This window comes from Propithecus coquereli, unplaced genomic scaffold (genome assembly GCF_000956105.1).
Source record: "Propithecus coquereli isolate 6110/MARCELLA unplaced genomic scaffold, Pcoq_1.0 Scaffold163, whole genome shotgun sequence".
Classification (NCBI taxonomy): domain Eukaryota; kingdom Metazoa; phylum Chordata; class Mammalia; order Primates; family Indriidae; genus Propithecus; species Propithecus coquereli.
This window is the reverse complement of record NW_012140858.1, coordinates 3,932,473-3,953,441: the sequence shown is the minus strand read 5'-3', so window position 1 is coordinate 3,953,441 and position 20,969 is coordinate 3,932,473. Positions and strand designations below refer to the sequence as shown.

The window sequence follows — 20,969 nt, the reverse complement described above, 5'->3', positions numbered from 1 at the left end:
TCCTGGGTCAGCGCCCTCTGTGTGTAGTGGGGACGGTGTCCATTCGCCTCCCAGAGCTTAGGATTCAACCTGGCTACATGGGAACACGCTGACGATGGTGCCTGGCCCATAGGAAGTGCCCGGGTTTGTGTCGGATGTGGCTTCTGCAACCGTGGGTATCTATTGCTGGTGTCGCTGTTGTCATGGTTACTGTCAGGCGTCCAGGTGCATCCTCGTGGGAGCAGCTCTCTGCACTGAACTCTCCCTAGCGCCCTGCGCTGTTCCACCCTCGCTACGACCCTGAACGTTAGGCCCAAGACCCCCTTCCACAGACCGGGGCAGCCAAGTTCCCAAAGGTGAAAGGACTTGCCCAGGGTCCCCGCTGCTCCCTGGCAGGCCCTGATTCAATCCTAGCTCTGCCTGGTTCCGTGCCCAGGGCCCTTTGGCCTCCTCCCATCCCCGCCAGGGTCCCCACGGATGGCACAAGGCAGCAGGGGAGGTTTTCCAGGTCCTCCATCTCTGAGATGTGATGCATGACATCTGTACAATCCTAAAGCCAAGCCCCACTGACACGGTCCTCCTCTCTCAGGGACGGCGCTGGAGGGGCCTCGTCCCAGTGGGGCATTGTGCTGGGAAGCTAGCCGCCCTCCCTCACCCTCCCTGGGGTCTCTAGGCCATTGCCCCTAGCAGCCACTCTGCCCCTTCCCGACAGGGCGTCCCCAAATGCTGCCCTCACCCGCCCTGCCCCGGCGGGGGGGCAATCCTGCTTTGTCTCCACAGTTGTCAGGGAAACTGCTCAGCGGGGGTGAGTGACTAGGTGTAAGTGTACATGTGTGAGCTAAGAGACAGCGACAGGAGAGAGAGCGCAAGCCCTGGGCCACGCTAAGTCGGGATGTAGGGGGTAGGGCCGGCAGTGTTTCTGGCCTGGAGGGGACTTCCTGACTGCCGGCCTCAAGGAAGCTGGAAAGAATATCTATGTTCTTGGCAAGCACTAAAGAGCTGGTGTGATGCAATCCCTCTGGCTGCATTAACAGAGGCATAAGCTGTAGAATGAGGGAGGCGACAGTCCCATCTTGGAATAGGTGATGCACTTCAAGAGGATGAACTGACTAGTGATGAAAGAGGGGCAGGAAGAGGAGGTCCTAGGGGAAGAAGGAAACACCTGGACCAACCCGGAGGGACTTGATTCCTGTCTGCAGATTTCTGCAGCTGTTCTGCAGGATAGCCGTGGGTGGCCGGTGTGTGGAAATTACGGGGAGACTGGCTTTGATTGTAGCCTCCAGCGGCATACGGCTACTGTGACTGAGGAACTGAATTCTTAATTTTATCATATTTAACTTTGATTACGTTAAAATGAAATTTAAAAGCTGATACCCAATTCGGTTACTGAACAATTTTCAAGTATGTTTGGAACAACTTGGGTATATAAATCTACCTTTTCCACGGTGAATCTTCTGAAATCTAAACACAGATGAAATATTTCCAAGGAAAATTTACATCTGCATCGAGAAATGCTGCGGGTGTCAACTACACACCAGATTTCAAAGATTTATTGCAGAAGAGGAAATGCAAAATATCTCATAAATGATTTTTTATGTTGATTCCATGTTGCAATGATAATATTTTGGTTATGTTGGGCTAAACAAACCGTATTATTAAAATTAATTTCTCCTATTTCTATTTACCTTTTTAAATGTGTCTACTAGAAAATCTGAAATGATCTGTGTGGTTTGTATCCTGTTTTCATTGGACAGCGCTGGGCAGTGTCAAGGTCTCTGGCTGCTCCGGTGGTGAAACGCTAACCGCCCTCACAGCCTCAGCCAGGGGCCAGGCGCCGTGTCTGCAAACTGCACAAGTTTTCATTCAGTTCGCACCAGTGTCGGGAGGAAGGGGCTATTTAGCCCATTTCAGAGCTAAAGACACTGAGGCTCAGGAGAGGACGTGCTGCCTGTGGGCCTCCCCGCCAGGTTAGAGGTGAGACGTGATCCCTGTGTCAGGGGCACCCCTTGGCCCTGGCCGGTCCCGGTCAGGCAATGGTGAGCGCGTGTGACAGCGGCTGGCGGATCTGCCCACGCAGAGGTGGCTGCAATGGCTGGCTGACCCCGTCACAGGAGAGGAGTCAGCACCGAAGCATCTGGCGCAGGGTCGAGGAGACGGAGACGGGGTCTCCGCCGGGACAGGGCGCTCTGCCGCTGAGCGCGTCCCCCGCCGGGGTCGCCCCGAGCAAGGGCTGGAGCGTCCAGGGGCAGAGGCCGTGGGGTCGGAATGAGGCTTTCGCTGGGCCCCGTCCATAAATGCATTTCTAGAAAGGCCCCGATGGCTCGTAAAATTCTATTTTTAAATATTCGACTGCTTCCAGGCCACAGAGTGGGAGGTATTTGTTCTGCAGTCCTGATGCCAAAAAGACTCAAACACAGGCCCCTCACTGCCCCCGTGACCCCGACACACACTGACTCCGGCTCTGTTGACTCTCTTTCCAATCCTGGCACAGGAGAGTTGGGAGTGACAGCAAAACACTGCCGTTAACGCTGCTACCACCACCACCAACGACGCCACCACCGTCCCCACGGCCTCTGCCACAACCACTGCTCCCACCACCAGCACCACCAGCAGCAGCGCCACCGTTATCACCGCCATGGTCATCGTCACCACTGTCACCATCCCCATCACCACTACTGGCTTCTAGTCACTCTCTCCTCCAGATTATAAGGACAAACTTTTATATTTCTGGTGCATTTTATAGCATGTTTTCCTATCCAAAGTTTCACTTACTCTCTAGATAAGAAAACCAAGGCACAGAGAGGGACAGTGACTTGCCCAAAGTCACACAGAAAGTAGGCTGCTCAAGCTAGAAACTCAGCTTCAACCTTTGCACTCTGGTTCCAAGGCTATTTCTGCCACACGTTGCTGCTCATTCCACAGTCGGGATATTTAAAACTCACTCACAAAGGGTCCCTGGAACACCGGAACCCAAAGTGATCTTAGCGCACACTTCTCCCAAATCCTGCGTCATACCAAGGCAAGACCAGAGAGGGCGAGGGGCGAGGGAAAGGTCACAGAGCAAGTTACGGAGGGAGAATCAGGCCTACGCCCCGCCTGCCGAATTCCCCCAGCCTGTGTCCCCTCTGCTGAGTCAAGGCCGGGGAACCTCCTGGCACGGCACGTTGGACAGCGCCTCCCTCGTGTTCTCTGGTTGTTTGTGTGCTCTTTCTGGTGCAGCTGTTAGAGGGAATTAGCACTTCAGCGCTATTTTTAGGAAACAAATATTTTCCCACAACCATCGTTTGTCAAAGACTAATTTGGATCTGTCAGAGGTTAGTCATACACATGCTTCGGGAGGGAAAAGAACGTCAAGGACAGGCCTGAGCAAAATTGGGCTGCTGTGCCCAGGTAACAGCCTCAACTGCTCCGCCTGCGGGGTGAAGAGAGCAATGCGCAGCCCGGGGAGGCGGGGCCGGCATCGGAGGCACAGGTCCTCTCCACCTGGTTGGACGGCAGCAGGCTGTACAGCTGGGCGGCTTGTCGGCAAGGCCACCTAATCTTCACCGGTCCCAAGCAGTCCAACTGGACTGGCCCGGCACCCCCGGGGCACACACACCCTGCTCAGCTGTGCGAGCCTACCTCCAAAGTCACGTTTGAAGTCATCGGTCTGAAACCAGGTTTCTACCTGCCTCCCAGCCTCGCCCTCCCCGCCCTACACCCAAGCCCCGCATTCCAAGCAGTATGTGCAGAGGCAAGCAGGCCGAGTTCAAATCCCAGCTCTGCCACTTCTTACCGTGTGAGCCTGGGTAAGTTCCTTTACCTCTCTGATTTTCTAAGTCCTCAGGGATTGCTATCAGTATCAAAGAGGGAACCTTCTGGAAAGCCCTGGGCAAGTTGTCTACACACATCGAAACAGGACAATTCTCTTCCATTCTCTACCAGGTTTTATGTCCCTCAAAGGCAGGGATACTTTGCGATTCACCGCTTCAGTCTCAGGGGAGCTGGCCCAGGGAAGATGCTCATGAGCATCTTCGTGGACTAAATAAATTTCTGCTTGGGTGGAAGAGCAGAGCTTCTCTGATTGTCTTTTTAATTGACAAATAGAGTTTGGTCATGTCCTGTCTTCCGGGCACTGGGCTGTACGTTAAAGACATAAATGTAAACCAGACAAGGTCTTGGCCTTTGTGGGGCCAAGATATACACTGGGGGCTATGCGTGGCCCTGGAGGCTCATGGCCCAGCCATCAGGGACGGCTTTGTGGAATAGGTGATGTCCATGTTGATGGCTGAAGGCTGAACAGGAGTTAAGCAGTGGCAGGGGAGCGAGGAAGGGAGCGTGTCTGCAACAGAGCACGTGCAAAGGCCCGGGGGTGCGAGCCACAGCTTGTCTAAGGAACCGAAGAAAGTTCAAGGTGGCTGGATGTGGGGCTTGGACAGGATGAGGTGGGCAGGGGCCAGGTCTGTGCAGGGCAGGGCAGCGAGGCTAACAGAGAAGAGACGTTGTTCCGAGGAGCTGTGAGGGTTAAGCAGTGGAGGGGCGTGTTCAGATGGGTTCTCTGGCAACCTCCCAGGTGGAGGAAGGACCAGAGCAGAAGACCCCTTAGGTGGCTGCTGCCGAAAGAACCTCTCGCCCAGCTGCCTGCACAGGCAAGAACATTCCATGTACCCCAGAACCCCAGGTGCTGGCACGCAGCCTGCATACTCACCCGGACACCAGGGACACCAGGGGGCCCGGGGGGCCCATCCTCGCCCGTCAGCCCTTCCTGGCCTTTCTCGCCATGTTCGCCGTCAGGCCCTGGGTCACCCCTGTCCCCCTGGGGTGGGAGGGCATGAGGAAGAGAGAGAGAGAATTAATGAGTCACAAGCCCATCAGAGGCCCCACAGTGCAGGGCTCCATTTGGGTGTCCACTGGCAACCGGCCCTGGGTCCTGACCGTTCCCTGAGCCGCCAAAGGGCCGGGGCTGGCACAGCCTGGCTGGTGCAGGAAACGTCGTGGACACGCCGTTTCCATGTGTCCCTGTCGGGGCCCGGGCCAGGGCGGGCAGAGTGGCTCCGAGAGAAGCCAGGTCCTGCCCACACCCACCCCACGGACTTCACAGGGAGGGGTGGGGTTTGGGCGACAAGGGCAATTTCTCCCCGACGTGGACACGTTGGCAGGACGAGAGTCTTCATAAGCTCAAGGAAATTTTTATCAAGCCAAAAACAATTCACCCAATTCTACTTCTCAGAACCAACTCTTTCCATTTTTCTGAGTTGCATTTTCAACCCTTGCTGACACAAAAACAATGTACGATAGAATAATAATGATAATAAATAGTAGGTAACAGTTTTGATTGTTAGGTACCAGGCTCTAGGTAGTGAAGCAACTGTTATAAGGCAATGAAGGTAGTTAGCAGTAAACTAAACTTTTGAGGCAGAATCCAACCGGGCTGTAGATTCCCACCCTTTCGTTGTTAATGTTTGCTCCGTTGCGAACACGCCTTCCCGCTGCTCCCTGCACTACGTGGTGCCACTTTCATTGGCTGCAGAACACTTTCTCTGTCGGGTGGGTGGCAGCTAACACTGACACAGCACCACCCCGTCTGACCACATCCTGGGTCCTTTACTTGTATCAACTGACTCCATCCTCATAAAGGCCTTCCAAGGTAGCGTCTGTTTTTGTCCCATTTTACAGATGAGGAAACTGAGGCAGAGCTAAGTTAAGGTATCTGCCCCAAAGTCCCAAAACTTGCTGGCAGTGGAGCTGGAATCTGGAGCAGGCATTTAGACACCTGGTCAGTTCCTGACAACCGGGAGCCCGAGGGATGCCCTCCTTACAGTTAGCGCGGTGTAACCAAGGTTTTCTTGGGACTTCGGGGACTTGGGGCATCTGAGGCTATTTCCTTGGAGAGGCAACTTGGCATGGGCTTTGTGAGCCAAAGGCATAGGCTTTTTGTGTTTCTCGGCAAGTGCTGGCTTTGCAAAGGGGTTTTAAAACCAACAGCCAGCGTGTCGCTAAGCTTCCCGCGTCCATCACCGTCACTTCCCCTGTTCCTGGGGAGAGTGGGGCACCGCGGGCAGAGCGGGTGCGAGGGGGACAGTGCGGGCGTGGCTGCAGGGCAGCGTCCATCACAAGGTTGTCCCCATCAGGGCGCGATGGCCTGGCGGGGCCTGGGGCCAGTCCGCGTGTGGCTTGGCCGTGACCGTTCAGGGAGGCCGGTGGGAGAGGGCATGAAGTCACGGGTACGAGGAAGGGATGGCAGTGCAGGGAGGGAGGGGCAGGCTCGGAACAGCAGTGCCTTCGCCAGTTTTGTCTCCCGGCACCATGCTTTAACAGCCGACAAACTGGTGTGTGTCCAGAGGAGAGAAAGCAGGGCGCAGAGGGCGTGGGGCAGGAACCTGGGGCTCAGCTTGCCTGAGAGGAGAGGCTTGAGAGGGCCACTGCTGGGAGCGCGTCCCTGCTGGGGGCCGGGCTGGGGGCAGCAGGCGGCTGTGTATGTGGGCAGGGCGGGGCTGTTGCTGGGGCAGTTTCTAGCTCAGTCGGGGGAGGATTTTCCAATGGAGTGGGGTCTAAGGATGGCACAGATGAGGGAAACAAGACTCCAAACTGAGGCGTGGGCCCACGCAGAGCAGATCTGGGCACGAGGTTGGTTTTTGAGGTCCCTTCCCGCTGAGATTCTCAGATTCTAAGCACAGCCTGGCACAGAGACAGGGGGCTGGCCCAGAAGACTCTCCCACGGACTCCCCTGGCTCCAGGACTCCACTTCTGGCTTGTCATGCTGGCCACGTGCTCTCCTAACTCTCAGAGGCAGGTGGCCTGTTCCAGGGGGCTGGCTGGGTTTTCAGTGAAGGGCCCTAGCCTGAGCCTTGCACGGGACCAGGCTCCAGGGACTACCCGGACCCCTGGTGGGGTGGACGTTCTTGTGGCTTCCAAGCAGAACGGGCCCTGGGGGTTCCTGGAGATGCCCAAAATCCTCACACACCTGCCAGTGCTCAGGGGAGCCTTGCAAGTTGCCTGGCTCAACCTCTCAATTTATAGATGGGAAACTGAGGCCCAGAGAGAGGCAGAGACTCCCCAACACCACTCCTAAGCCAGGGGCAGAGCATGGCTGAGAACCCGGGGTTCTGGCTCCTTCTAATTCCAGAGTTCCCTGCTCAGGGACAACATCCCCCTCATCCCTGGGGTTATGCTGCCTAAGTTCAAATCTTGCTGCCAACACTCCATAGCTGTGTGACCCTGGGCAAGCTTCCTCATTTGTAAAATAAGGATCAAAGGATTACCGAGAGGATTGAAAGAGATAAACCACGTAAGTAGCTTAGCACAGCGTCTGGTGCGTGAGCTGGATAAAGGTTAACATTCGTCACCACCACCTCCAGCTGGCTGTCAGCAAAGAGATATGGGCATAAAAATACTCTATAAACTATAACGTGCTACATTATACACATCCAAGAGATATTTTTCACCATGAGGTGATTCCCTAAAGAAAACAGTGTCTCCCGGGATTCAGGCGAAGACCAGGGAAGATGCTGTGCATCTGAGCGACTACTCTGGTCCAAGGACTAGGGTAGAACTGGCTTAGCGGGAATAAAAGAGGACAAAGCCCGGGCCAAGGAGGCATGAAAAGCAGAGAAAGAGTCTGCATGAGGCACCCGGCCTGGAGGACCCCCTCCTGTCCCATCCTGGCAGAGACTCCTGGAAGGAGGTGGCCACCCAGAAGTGGGGTGAGGAGGCCGCTGCATCGTGCCTCAGTTTCCTCAGCTGTCAAGTGGGGATGGTAATGGATCTGTTAACAGCCTGGGGGAGTTGCTGGAAGGATTAAATGGGTTAATTCAGGTAAAGCCCTTAAGGTGGGTGGTGCACGTGGCAAGTGCGCAAGCATTTCAGCCACAACGTTCATCAGCATTGCCACAGTGTAGCGGAGGCTCGCAAGGGCACCTGGGCCATCAAACGTCCCAGGTCTCCCGGGCCAGGACGCAGCTGTACCCTAGGAGGCAGCAGGGTTGGGGGCAAGAGAAGGGAAGCAGGTGACAGGCAGGGGGCACTCTCGCCCTTGCAAAGAAACACAAGGAAGCAGCAGGCGCCTGTCACCAAGGCACCCTGGGAGACAGAAGCCCCCGCCCCAGAGAAGGGGGACCTCCCTGAGGTCACAGGGAGAGGAGGTGGGTGAGGGAGGGGACCCCGGGAGTGGCACTCAGGACCCTGGGCTGGGGAACCGACTTGCACAGGGTGAAAGGCCAGCCCTGGGGAAAGCCCCCCTGGGGGGCCAGGGGCAGGCCTGGGCTGGAGGGGGCGGTAGGTCAGAGGGCGCTGCCTGCTGGCAGTTCAGGTGAGCCCAGGTGCCTCTTTAGGGTCCCACATCTGTGGCTGACAGAAGACTTACGGGAAGCACCAGGGCTGAGTTAGTCCAACAGGCTTTGGGACCTGTGAGCCAAGGGTTCGAAGTTCAGATCCTCCACTCACTGCCATAGACTCTGGATGGATAAATCCCTGCCTTCCTACGAGCCTCAGTCTTTTCACCTGTAGCATGGGCGCATGATGCCGCAGAGCGAGGCAAGCCTTTGAGGCCAGATTTGGGTCCTGGATGTTCCAATTACTAGCTGTGAGTCCTCGAGCAACTTGCTTAACCTCTCTGAATCTCAGTTTCCTCATCTAAAGACAGAACTTACCTTGTAGCATTGATCAAGGTGGTACGTATAAAGGTCTTAGCGTAGTATCTGGCACGTGTGTGACTAGTCTATAGGTCATTGGGGGTGATTATTATTTTCCTGATCTTTCAGGATGTTTGGAAGGTAATAGATATCAAAGCCCTGGGCTCTGGGCCTGGCGTAGAGTAGGTGCTCAGAAATCTGCTTAGTCAAGAGAAGCTGACGTTTTAAGGAAAAGGGCAGCAAGGAAGACTCTGGAAGGAGGTGATAGCCCCCAGTCCCAGCTGAGCAGGCAGCCCACGGGGTGGGGGGCGGTTGCTGCTCACTGAGGACCCTCCCCCAACCCTGCTCTCGACGGGAGCCAGGTCTGATCCCAGAGCTTTATGGGAACACGGTGCTTCTGGGAGAAAACTTAGGTCTTGGATGGGAGGGCAACGCCCTGCCAGAACACCCGTCCTCCCCAGACCCTGCCCTGGAAGGGCACTCACCTTCAGTCCGTCGGGCCCCGCAGGGCCGCTGTCACCCTCTAGGCCTGGCTCTCCCTGGAAGGGGTGATGGGGAAAGACCAGGTGATGTTACTGGAGAGGGGACCCAGTGTGCCCCCAGGTAGGACGCTGACACCCCTGATCTCCATGCAGTGGGACCCTGGCACACAGTACGTGCACAGTAGCCAGGGCTCTGTCTGCAGGGTGACGTGGGGCGGGGGCTCCATGAAGGCACGAGTTAGGAAGTGCTTATCACAGAGCTGTCCTGGACACCGTGTCCAGTTTGCGTGGCTGGACCGGGGAGGCAGTGTTGGCTAGTAGTTAGAACAGCTTTGCCATCAGGCAGTTTCCAATGTCACGTCTGGGTTTTCCGTTCACTGGCTGTTTGACCACAGGCAAACTACCTAGCTCCATGGGAATCTGTTTTTTCATCTGAAAAATGGGGCTGACACCACTTCCTTCAGGGTTGCTGTAAGGCACAGTGGGAGCACCCACAAATGGGTAGCCATTCGCGATATCATTACTGGAATTGGAGTAAGCTTGTATGGAACCCCTTGGTGGAATCCCATTTCTCAGATGAGGAAAGTGAAGCCAGTCTTTAAGCTTTCTTGCCAAAAATTTGGGAATGACAGCAAGAACCCCAAGCCCCCGCCTAACCCTCAACCAGGCTTGTCCTTCCAGCTCTAGAGATGCCCCTGGACTCTTCGGTTCTCTAATGGCCATCAGATTCAGTTTGGGTCTCTCTCTCTGCTTCTAGAACTCATAGCTGTTCAGAATCTGAGCTGGAAGGGGCCTCAGAGGCCATTAGAAGCAGGGATGGCAAAGATGTAACAGGAGTGTAGATTCTGCTACTCTTGTGCCCACAGCAGACATCACTAATCAATCACTGGAACATAAGCCCCAGAGACAGGCCTCCTGTGACTCGCTGCTGCGCTTCCAGTGCCTCGAGAAAAGCTCCTGACACACACGGGGATGGGATGAGTGCTCATCATTCTGTTTCCTACTGAGCCCCAATCGAGCCTCAGGATCCTTCTTAACACAGTCCTCTAAGAAGACTGTACTGATCAATCTTTGTGGACACACAAAATTTGACGTTTCAGGGCTTCAAGCTCCACATTCATCCTCTCTCCCCCTGTGGCCTTCTCCTTTCATTTGGGGTCTTAACTCAATTTGTGCAGCCTCAGTAACCTTTGGGCCATAGGTAGTATGGGGCATTGGAAAAAAGGGAAGATGAGAAATGAGCAGACGTGGGCTGGGTCCTCGTGGCCCCATGAACTGAGACCCACACTAACTCCCTCTCCCTCCTGGGCCCCACCTCCCCCTCTGTCAGGTGTCACAGGACAGCTGCTTGGCATCCTCACAGTGCCCCCGGGGGTTCCATTCAGGCAGCGACCTGATAAACTGGCACACCGCATAGAGAAGGAGACATGGGGGCTTGTACAGCTTCTTAGAGCAAGACAAGCTTTGTGGGTTTCTTTTGGAAAAGTAGAAGATAACCTTGCGTGTAATGATTTTTGAGGATAAACATGTTTTTCAATGAAAGCTCTCGGAGGTCAAATAAGTTTGGAGGCCCTGGACTAATCCAAAAGACACCAATTTCTTGATTGCAGGACTTCTCAGAGCCTTGAGAATGCTAATGTGTAACAGGGAACCCTGTCTCCAATATTTTGACCACAAAATTCTTTTCTCTAGATCGCGGAAACGCTGGTCCATCAAGAGGCTGATGTAGAGATTCGTGGTCTATTTTTGCAGTTGAGGAAACCGAGGCTCAGGGAGAGTGAGTACGGCCCTTCTGGCCCTCCCCTCCGCACCCCCCTCCCCCAGCCCCACACCCAAACACCCTAGGGGCTTTTCAGGGAGAATGAATTTGCTTCAACTTACCCGCTGCCCAATCAGGCCCTGCTCCCCAGGAGTGCCCAGGGGTCCGAGGTCACCCTAGGAGAAGCCAAACACAGGTCCACAGGGGTGGGTAGGGCCAATCCCAGCCCTCCCCACCCCTTCCTGTTTTCATCAGCTCTGACTTGGGTGGGGGAGGGGCACCAAGGACCGAAGAGAAATTGTCAAACACCGAACAGAGCCCCCGTTCCAAGTAAGACCCAGCCCTGGGCTTCTGCCACGCCAGGACCACCTTCACCACCACCACCACCATCATCATCATCGCTGACACACAGCACTGTTCTAAGGACTTTCTAGTAGTGACACATTGACTTTCCCAAGGACCCTGCAGGGAAAGGTGTTCTTCTTTCAGAGATGAAGAGACGGAGCCACTGAGGGTGCAGTAAGCAGCCCACGCTCTCACGAGGCTCGTAAGGGACAGATTCAGGATCCAAACGCGGCCGGTTTGGCTCCGGGAGCATCGGACGCAGGGGTGGCCACTATGTGACAGGCCGCCTTCTTTCCTCTCCCTTGAGAGCCTCAAAGAGAAACCCAGGGGAGGAGGAAGCCCTAGATGAGCCAGAATAAACGTCACCCGCCCCCTTAAAGACCCTAAAAGGGTCTTTCTCATCTAAGGATTCCCAAGCTATTCCCCCTGCCAGCGTCTGGGGGCACAAGGAGGCGGCAGAGCTCTGAACCCCAGCCCTGCTCCAACTGGAACACCCCACTTCCACCAGGTTTATATATGGGGAGCTTTCCTTCACTGGTGTTCGAGCAAAGGATTCTGGAACTAGGCCGAGTCCCCCCTTGAGTGGCAGGGAGACGCAGGCACAGAAGGGGGTGGTCTGCCTCCAGTGCCACAGCCCCCTGCTGGCGTCCCAGGCCCTGCCTCCACAGTGTCCCCAGGCCAGCCAGCATCGCTCATCGGCTCTGGGGCCTGCATAAGGAACAGGGTCTTTTCCAGCGCAGAACAGGGAGGGCGCGCTCCCCAGAGCCCGGGGATCAATGGGCGCCTGTTTCTCGGCAGGTAATGAGGAGCACCGGTGCTGAAACGCAGATGGTATCGCGGGCCGGGGCAGGTGCCCGAGAAAACATTGGCGGGCAGGGGGCAGGGGCCGGTGGGGGCTCTGGGCCGGCTCGCGCTCTGCTGTGGCCACGGCCAGGCCCCCGCTCCGCAGCCGGGAGCACAGAGAACCCATTATCCCCGGCACAAGAAAGGCCCGTTTCTCTGCCGTGGGGAGGACGTGGCCGCCAGCTGGGAGCTGGTTTCAACAAGTCATTTTTCTCTTCTTTCATCCCGCCTCACCTTCATCCCAGCGTCGCCAGGAAGGCCCGGTTCTCCCACTGCACCCGGTGGCCCCTGCAAGAAAATGCCATCGGTCTCTCCTAGAGCAAGGACTGGTCCCTGGTTGTCAGTGAGGGGATAACTGGGGCCCGGAGAGAGCACGGCATGTGCGGAGGTCACGCAGCACGGGAGAGGCAGAGGCGGGAGCAGGCGGCAGCTGCTCAGAGCTGGGGCTGGGGCACGCGGCTGGGTCCAGGCTGGCTGAGCCTCAGGGCTACCCGGAGGCTGCTGCAGCCTCTCCCTCCCCGCGAGTGTGGTTTACCACACTAGGAGCCCCTTGGCAAGCGCGAGGGGGAAAATTTCACGATTCACATAACGAGGGGGAGGAAGCCCATGGAGGCCATGTTCGGGGCCACGTGTTGCTACCCTTCTTTCTGCAGCCAGGATGCCAGGGTGGGAAGGGTCCTGAGGTGTCACCATAGGCAGGGCTGCAGCCTTGGCATAAACCCGGGGCTGTTTTTCCCTCTGGATAAGGCAGGGGTGTCTGAGGCCCCTTCCAAGCTCACGGGCTGGATCTATGGTCAAACCTCTGTGCAGGGGTGAAGCCCCAGCAAGATCACGGACAGGAAGCATTGCTGCTTCCGGTGGTGCCAAAAGAGACACTGCCAATCCCCCACGAGGATCCCGGCACCCCTGCATCCCACCAGTGCCCCCGGACTGGGAGCCCAGCCCTAAGCCACCGGGATGAATCTACCCTCTCTGCCAGGGCGTCCACCCTTCAATCTCTGCAGTACGCGGTTCACGGCCATCTCCCTCGGCTGGGACAGGGAACGGCACACAGGAGGACTGGGAGGGACCAATGTGTCCCCAGCAGCATCAAGGGACGAACAAGGGTCCCTCACACTCACCTTGGGTCCCATCTCTCCTGGAGGCCCGATTGGCCCCTGGGGTCCCTGAGGGCCCTGGAAGACAGACAGACAGACACACACACAGTTGGGAGCAGCCAGCCTGGCCTCTCTCTGGGGCGTGAGGCTCGATAATGCAGCCTGAAGGGGTGAGGGAGGGAGAGGACCCCAGAACCCGGGACTCTGTAGCCCACCCCAGCTACACGGAGGGTCCCGGTGTCTGCAGCTCCCCCTCACCACTCGCCTCTGTCGTACCCCCTTTGGTCCAGCTGCACACACTCTTCTGTTCTACCTGAAGCCCAGGTGGGCCCTTCCCTGCCCAGAAACCTCCTAGCTCTTGAGCCTTGCCCACTCTGTTCCCCCTGCCTGGAATGCCCTTCCACCTCAGATCCACCTCTAGAAACTTCCACCCACCTCCACCCCACCCCCACCCCCTGCCAATCCATCATTCCAAAGGGCAACTCCTTGGGCCTCAAGATGTGGGCACACAGCAGCACTCTGGGGACGGGAGCCTCTGTCCTCTCCTCGCCACCTCCTGGAGCACCACTCTCCAGCCTCCTCGCTTCCTGGCGGTCCCCTGCACCCATCCTTCCAGGGGGTCTTCCGAAGGATCACCCCCTCTGCTTCAAACCCTTCAATGGCACCCCATTGCCCTTGGGACAAAGAGCGGACGCTCCAGGGCTCCTCCTGCCTCCCCGAGGTCCCGCCGTCCCCTCCAGCCAGCTCAACTCTGCAGTCGCTGGTCAGCTGGTTATGTATTATTTTGTTCTTACCTCCCCTCCCTCCCTCCCTCCCTCCCTCCCTCCTTCCGCCTTCCACTGCGCTAAGCACTCTCCATATATTTCCTCATTTCATCTTCACAACACAATGGCGAGGCGGAGACAATTGCCACATTTTCCTGTGAAACGAGCTGGAGGGCGAGTGAGCTGAGACCCCAACCCAGAGCTCGTGCTCTCTCCACCAGCCGAGGCCCGGCCCACGGGGGTCTCGGTCCAACCGCTCTCCTGGTCTGAGTCCCTGGCCTGTGCCTGCAGGTGCCAGGGCCAAAGATGCAAGAGAAGGAGCGAAGGGCACTTACCGGTTCTCCTGGGAGGCCCTTGGTGCCTGGGGGGCCCGAGGGACCCGGGATGCCCTGCAGAGACAAGGCAAGGGTGACCTTAGTCCCACCACGGCCTTCTGCACTCTCCTGTCCGCTGACCTCGGGCGAGCTGTCGTAGGGTATCAGGGTCCTACCCCCCTCCCCCGGGTGACAGATGGGAAGGCTGAGACCCGGGGGAGGGGACACGCTGGAGGGGCTTCAGCGCAGGGTGCAGGCAGCTGGGACCTCTGGGGTTTCCACAGAAGGACGGGAACTTGGTTAAAGCGGCTATTACCTACCCCGCAAAAGCCCCCCACAGAGAATTTCAAGAACCGGCGCTACTTACGGGAAAGCCTCGCAGGCCCAGGTGGCCTCGCTCACCAGCCACACCCTGGAAGCACATGTGGGGTCATTAGAGGCACATATCACAGAGCAGGGAGCAGGGAGGGGCCCGGCGGCTGGCCTGCTCGGCCGTGGCCTGACGTACCTGCTGTCCAGGCCGGCCCGGTCTGCCCTGCGGTCCTGGAGGGCCCTGTGGGAAGCAGAGCAGGTGAAGGTGGGAGAGGGTGCTTGGGAGGTCCCCTCACCAAGAAGGGACCCGCCCCTCCAAGGGAGATCAAAGGAACCCATGAGATCGCGGAGCCCACCCCTCTGCCCATGGTGCAGGCGGGAAAACTAAGGCCCAGGGAGGGGAGTGGCTTGCGGGGCTGTGGGTGGGGCACCAAGGACCTCTGCTACTGATGCTGCCAGAGGCAGAGTCTCGGCTCCCAGGGGCCCTGGTGGGGCTTGGGGTCCGGGAAGGGGTCACAGGACGTGTGCGATTCCTTCTGTCTCTTTCCTGCTTTCCCTTGCTCTGGCCTTGCAGTGGGGCCCAGGAGGAGTGGAGGGCTGAGCTCCGGGAACAGGCCCTGCAGCCTCTCCGGGGTTCCCCGCGTCCCTAAGGGGCCTGGCGCTGAGGGCGGTGTCAGCCGTGGTTCTCGGATTCCGGGCCCAGCGTGGGAGGTGTGAGGGAGGGCAGGCCACAGGGGTAGGTACCTGCAGGCCCCTGGACCCCTGCTCCCCAGCTGGTCCGTCCGGTCCTCGGGGGCCCTGGAATAGGAAAAAGGGACTAGCACACTGGACAGCAGGGGTCTCCCTTGGGCTGGGAACCAGGAGGGTGGGGCTGCCCGGAGCCCGGGCCTTTCCCTGCGAGAGCCTGGGCTCCCCTCTTCTGCCCCTTCCCACACGCTCCCACCTGCTGGAGGTCACCCTCACGCAGCGCCTGCAGAGATGGCTCTGCAGGCAGACTCTGCTAGAAGCCTTACCCTTCCAGAACAGGCCTGGTGCATGAATGGCCCTGTTTAAAGAGACCTTGGGGGGGGGGGGTCACCAAGGCAGCCCATTTCACAGATGTGGAGACTGAGGGCCAGAATTGAGATAACATGGCCAAGTCCCCACGGCCAGCTCTTCAGATTCTGCTGCCGCACTCTCTTCCCAGAGCACACGTGGGGCAGAAACGTACGTGGACCACAGACCTTTGTGGAAAGTGACAGAGCAAGACCTGGGGAGGCTCTGCATGTGGCCGGATGTATATGGCAGCCCCCTCTTGAGCCAGATGTGCAACTGAGCTGGCAGCTCACAGAGGAAGATCCAGCATGAGGAGGGGCAGGAACAGGGCAGGGGTGTGACAAGGGAGCAGAGTCAGGCTGCTGTGCCCTGGAGCCCCGGGCTCAGGTCTGACCCCCGAGACAGGGTCCCCGACTGCTGGGAGGCCCCGGAGGCAGGTGGAGTCCAGCCCCTCCTCCCACTGCACAGATGAGAACAATGAGGCCCAGCCAAGGGAAGTGGCTTGTCCAGGGTCCCTCAGTGTCCCCTCCAGGGTTCCACCCACTGCTTCACACGTCCCCTCCAGGGGGATTCCCGCAGAGACACAGATGGGATGGGGTCTCCTGGAAAAGGCCCCTGGAGAACAGTGTGGGGAGGTTGTTCTGTAGGGGGTCGGAAGAGGCCCGTGTTGGGGGCACGAAGAGCATCCCGTGAAGGTGATCCCACCCCAGCCTGGGAGCCCGGGGACCCGCCTGCGATTTGCCCCCAGACGAAAGGAGCTGGGGAGTGTCTGGGTCGGGGGAGGATGAAGAATGAGAAAACTAAATGAAAAAAATTGTTTAAAAATCAAATAAAGAAATTCTCGATTAATAGTTGGGCCAGAAAAAGTGAAAATCCTACTTCTCAGCCACCTGGAGTTTCCAGAGCTTGAGTTTCTCACACAGCCTTAGCAGGACCCCACCGATCACATAAACCTGGCACGGGAGGCCGTGGCCGAGGCCAGCGGCTCGGCCGGGAGTCAGTGCTCCCAGCGACGCCAGGCCCAGGGCTCAGCGTGGGTCCTGCGCCAGGCACAGGGCTGCTCAGGAGATGTGTCTTGGGGACAAGTAACTGCTCCTCGCTGAGCCTCAGTTTCTCAGCTCTGAAACGGGCAAGAAATCCCTCCCTGAGGCAGGAGCTAATGCAGCAGGCAGCCCAGCCCTGACACGCAGGAAGGGCTCGGGAAAGGCTGGCTCTGTCCCTGCCGGGCTCTGCCAAAGGAGCCTGCGGGCTCTGCAGAGGCAGGGACGCAGAGGAGTGGCCTGGCGAATCTGGACTCGGGCCCTTCCTCAGAACAGGCAGCCTACGTTACGCTGTGTAAAACCAGCTGAGTGTTCACACAGATTCCACACGAGGTTTGATGAAGAACAAGCCAGGTTCCAGCAGAACGAACCATCGCCAGGAGGTATTACAGGGCTCGGGCCCTAGTCCTGGGAGCAGGGGTCAGGCTGCTGTTCCCTGGTGCCCTGGCTGGTTTGCTGTGTGACCTCAGGAAAATCCCTTTCCCTCTCTGGGCCTCAGTCTCAGGGTCACATGGACACTGTCAGAACCCATGTTAGACTTAACACCCCCGACTCACGGCCATAGGCCTGGAGCCAGATTGGGGTGGGGCGTCCAGGTCACAGAAGCCAGGACAGAGGCTGAACTGATGGGTGGACAACTGAGCCCTCCTGAGAGGTGGCTGCTGGCTGTGTGTCTAGCTGAGGCACAAACTCCCTAGAGAGGGGTAGCTCTGAGAGTGGCATGGAGGCTCAGAGGAGTCAGGGGCTTGGCCTGAATCGCACAGCACGCTGTTTGTCCTAGGAATCAAAGCCTTCCGGGAGAACAATTACGTGATCTAATAATAACAGTAACAATAGCAACAGCAGCAACAGGGAAAGCTATTATCCTCATTTGACAAATAAAGACACGGGCTCGGGCTGGAGGTGAACTTGCCTGTGGTCACACGCCTAGTTAGGGGAGCAGGAGGCAGAATTTGAAAGTCAGCCGATGCTCATTTTTTTCACCACTACCTGCCACTGCTCATCAGAAAGGGAGTGAGCTCCCTGTCACAGGTGGTGTGCAGCTCAGGCCCTAGAGGAGCCTGCCAGGGAGGTTGTGCACCAGGACAGGGAGTTGGAGAGGACAGATGTTCCCAGTCCCTATTACCTGGGAGAACCCGCTATCCCAGTGGGGCATCAGAGAGCTCCGGGAGGAGCTGGCCTGGCTTGGGAGGGAAAAGGCCACCAGCTTCCTTGTGCCCCCAGCTCCCCTGGGCAGGGGAGGAGCGAGGGCAGCTGCATACTCCGATCCTTGCTCTGGCCACTCGTGGCTCGTACCTCGGGTCCCCAGTCCTGCCCCTCCTTCCTCAATGAACGTGGGCAGGCCCGCCCCACCCGGCCTCGCTGGAGGCCAGCCTGGGCTTCTGTCACAGCCACATGTCTCCTCGCTTGTATCTGCTTCCCGAGGAAGATGTTTGCAGTCACAGCCAGGCCTGGGGTCAGGCTTGGCAGGGAGGAGCCCGTGCCCAGGATAGGCAATCTGGCCAGCTACAGTTCTTGTGAAAAGGGACAGACAAGGGAGAGGGGTGAACGCATGCTATAACTACTTCCTGCTGCTGCCCGGGCTGGTGCGCACCAGGCTCGAGGCGCTCATTAAGTGATTGAATCCCCGCAGCCAGCCCACCAGGCTGGTTCTGTTGCTCACCCATTTTACAGAGGAAGAACTGGAGGCCCGGGGAGGGGAAATCAATTGCCTGAGGTCCAAGAAGAAGAGCCGGGATTTGAGCCCAGGGCTGCTAAGCTCTAGCCCCAACTCACAGAACAGTGCTGGCAGGAAGCACTTCAGTCTCAGAATCCGAACCGCCCCCTGGGAAGGAGGAATTAGTCACCCACCTGAGCGCCTGGGAGGAAGGCTCAGAGAGGTTCAGAAACCGGCCTGAGGTGCCAGAGCTGGTAAGTGGGACAGCTGAGACTTGATTCTAGGCCTGCCTGACCCCAGAGCCCCCACTATTCTGACTGGGGCTGGCGGGCCCAGGCTCTAGCCGGCAGCCCCGCCAAGAGCAGAGCACTGGGCCTCCCCGCACCGGGCCGCACACCCTCAGTGCTCGTTCTTCCTGGGGCACATGGTGGGTTGGGCAGCACACAGGCAGGAAGGCAGGCAGACCTCCAAGTCCACTCCCCTTGGCACATCTGGGGAAACTGAGGCCTTTCTGAAGGCACAGGGCAAGCCAGGAGCTGAATCAGCACTTGCCCAGAAGTGAGCTCTTTTGCAGGCTCAGCGAGTACCTCCTTAGGTCCCCACCTCGATGACCCCGTCTGAGAGGTAGCCAAGGGCGGCCTGTTGTGCAGCGGACCAAGGGGGCTGACCCCACAGGTTTTGCATTCCTGCCAGACCCAGCGGGGAGAGGGGCTCGTTTTCCGATGCTCCCCTCCCAGCCCCGGACACTTTGATGTGGTTGGAAGCCTGGGTTTCCTGAGGCAGGAGATACATTCTTTGAGCCGCTGCTGGGAAGGGGTGGTGGGGATGGCTGGGGGGAGCCCAGCAACTAGTGGGGAGCCTTAGCCTCACATCTGGGACAGGGCTGGGGGCCTGGGCCGGCACGGCTCGCCCGCCGGTGAATGTGGCTTCCTGGGGCGGGAGGTCACATACACAGCATCAGGATGGAACCTGGCTGCTCTGGGGCCGTGGCCCACTCGAAGAGACCCAGGGGACACAGGCCCTGGAGGGGCCCTGCCTGGCCGGAGGAATGCCTCTTAATCTCCCCTCTCCCGGGCCGGCTGCTCAGGCCATCTGGTCCGGGGGAATTTTTAAAACCATTTGAAATCCAGCCAAGAGGAGAATGATTATCACAGATCCCCTGTATGGAGCTTGGATATCAGGCCTGGGCTGCCCGCTCCACCTGCCCCATCTTTCCTCTGTACACCGAGGCCGCACGGCCTGGCACCTGTACACCAGTTGGCAGCAGAAGGCCATGCCATCAACCCTCCCTGAATGATTGAAATAAGGTTGAATTCAGCATGCAAAACAGCTAGACTTAGGTTCAAATTCCAGCTCTGTTACTTTCTAGCTGTGCAGCTTAAGACAAGTGACTCAACCTCTCTGTGCCTCCCTCTACTCATCCATAAAATGGGAATAAGAAGAGCACCTCCTGACAGGGAAGTGTTGAGGATTAAATGAGTTCAGGCATGTGATAGACAGTGCCTGACACAGAGTCAGTGCTGGTGATGATCCCTGGCTACTGTGCTCAGGCCAGCCCTTGTCTAAAACCTTCTGTGGCTCCCCATTACCTTTGGAGCATTGCTATAGTTTCTGAGGCCCTGACTCTCTTGGTGCCTGCTAAGTTTTGGCCCCATCCCTCCCCCCATCCCTCTGGTGACCTTAGGGATCCCTAAATGTGCCATACCTTCTAACCTTAGGGCTTTCCCTGCTAGTCCCTCTGCCTGGAACCTGGCATCAGCTCAAGCACTGCCCTTTCCTAAAATCCAGGCTGCCCACACTTCCCCAATCCACTCGTGGATGACCCTGTACTGTACCATCTGCGTCTGCCAGACAGGCCACGTCTGTCCTGTTCTCCATGGTATCTGCAGAGCCGCCAACAGCAGGTGGCACACAGTAGATGCTAAATAAATGGTGGCTGAATGAATGAATGAACAAAGCACTGGTACCAGACAGCCCATCTGTGCCTGCAGGATGACGAGGCTCAGAAGTGGGCTGGAAAGATGGTAGGTGGGAGTGGGTCCCACACTGAGAGTCAGGACCAGGGTGAGCTGGGAACCCTGCCTGGTGCTGCGAAAGTCACAGATCTCAGAGCGGGACAGGGACTGGGAGGAGGTCTCCAGCAGGTGGTCCTGTTCCAAGCATGTCCCCTCCCACCAGCGTCAGCCCCCAGGAGCTGGGCCCAACTTACCCGACGTCCCTTTGCTCCCCTCATGCCTGGCGGGCCTCGAGATCCTGGAGGACCCTGGGGGAGGAGGAAGAGTTTGGAGAAGGCCCGTATTCAGGGAGTGTGGGGGCAAAGCCTGAAGGCTGCTAGGAGCAGCCCGGCCCCGCTGCCCCCGTATTGAAGGACCGGACGCCCGGCCCACAGGTAAAGCAGCCTCCAAGCCGCGGTCCTGGGCACCGCCCCTGCCGGGGGTTATGTAGGGCTCAGCCTCAACCTTTCCTGGGAATCCGGAGTGGGGAGAAGACTCCCCGGATGAGCTACTTCCTCTGTCTTTCTCTCAATTCGACGAGAAGCTACGACAGCATCTCTGACCAAAGCTCTCTTCAAACTCCTATCTCCCTCTTTCTCCTCCATCAGCGAGGAGAACGTGGTGATCCAAGTTCTGCCCTGCAGCCCCTACCCTGAGGGCCAGCAGAGCCCCAGGTGTACTCGTCCAGGGCACAGGAGGAGGAATAACCCAGAACACAGCCCTAAGGTGCGCTCGGGAA

General features: G+C 57.9%; 1 protein-coding gene across 1 annotated transcript in view; it reads right to left on the bottom strand.

Moving 5' to 3' along the window:
• The window catches only part of COL27A1 (collagen, type XXVII, alpha 1), a 146,383-nt gene that overhangs the window by 29,454 nt on the left and 95,960 nt on the right, over positions 1-20,969 (bottom strand). Inside the window, exons 29-38 of the mRNA XM_012641139.1 lie at positions 20,446-20,499; positions 15,249-15,302; positions 14,701-14,745; positions 14,560-14,604; positions 14,214-14,267; positions 13,139-13,192; positions 12,252-12,305; positions 10,952-11,005; positions 9,074-9,127; positions 4,667-4,774 (exon numbers count right to left, since the gene is read on the bottom strand). Of these exons, the coding sequence (XP_012496593.1) occupies positions 4,667-4,774; positions 9,074-9,127; positions 10,952-11,005; positions 12,252-12,305; positions 13,139-13,192; positions 14,214-14,267; positions 14,560-14,604; positions 14,701-14,745; positions 15,249-15,302; positions 20,446-20,499 (576 nt within the window). The remainder of the gene's footprint in view (positions 1-4,666; positions 4,775-9,073; positions 9,128-10,951; positions 11,006-12,251; positions 12,306-13,138; positions 13,193-14,213; positions 14,268-14,559; positions 14,605-14,700; positions 14,746-15,248; positions 15,303-20,445; positions 20,500-20,969) is intronic.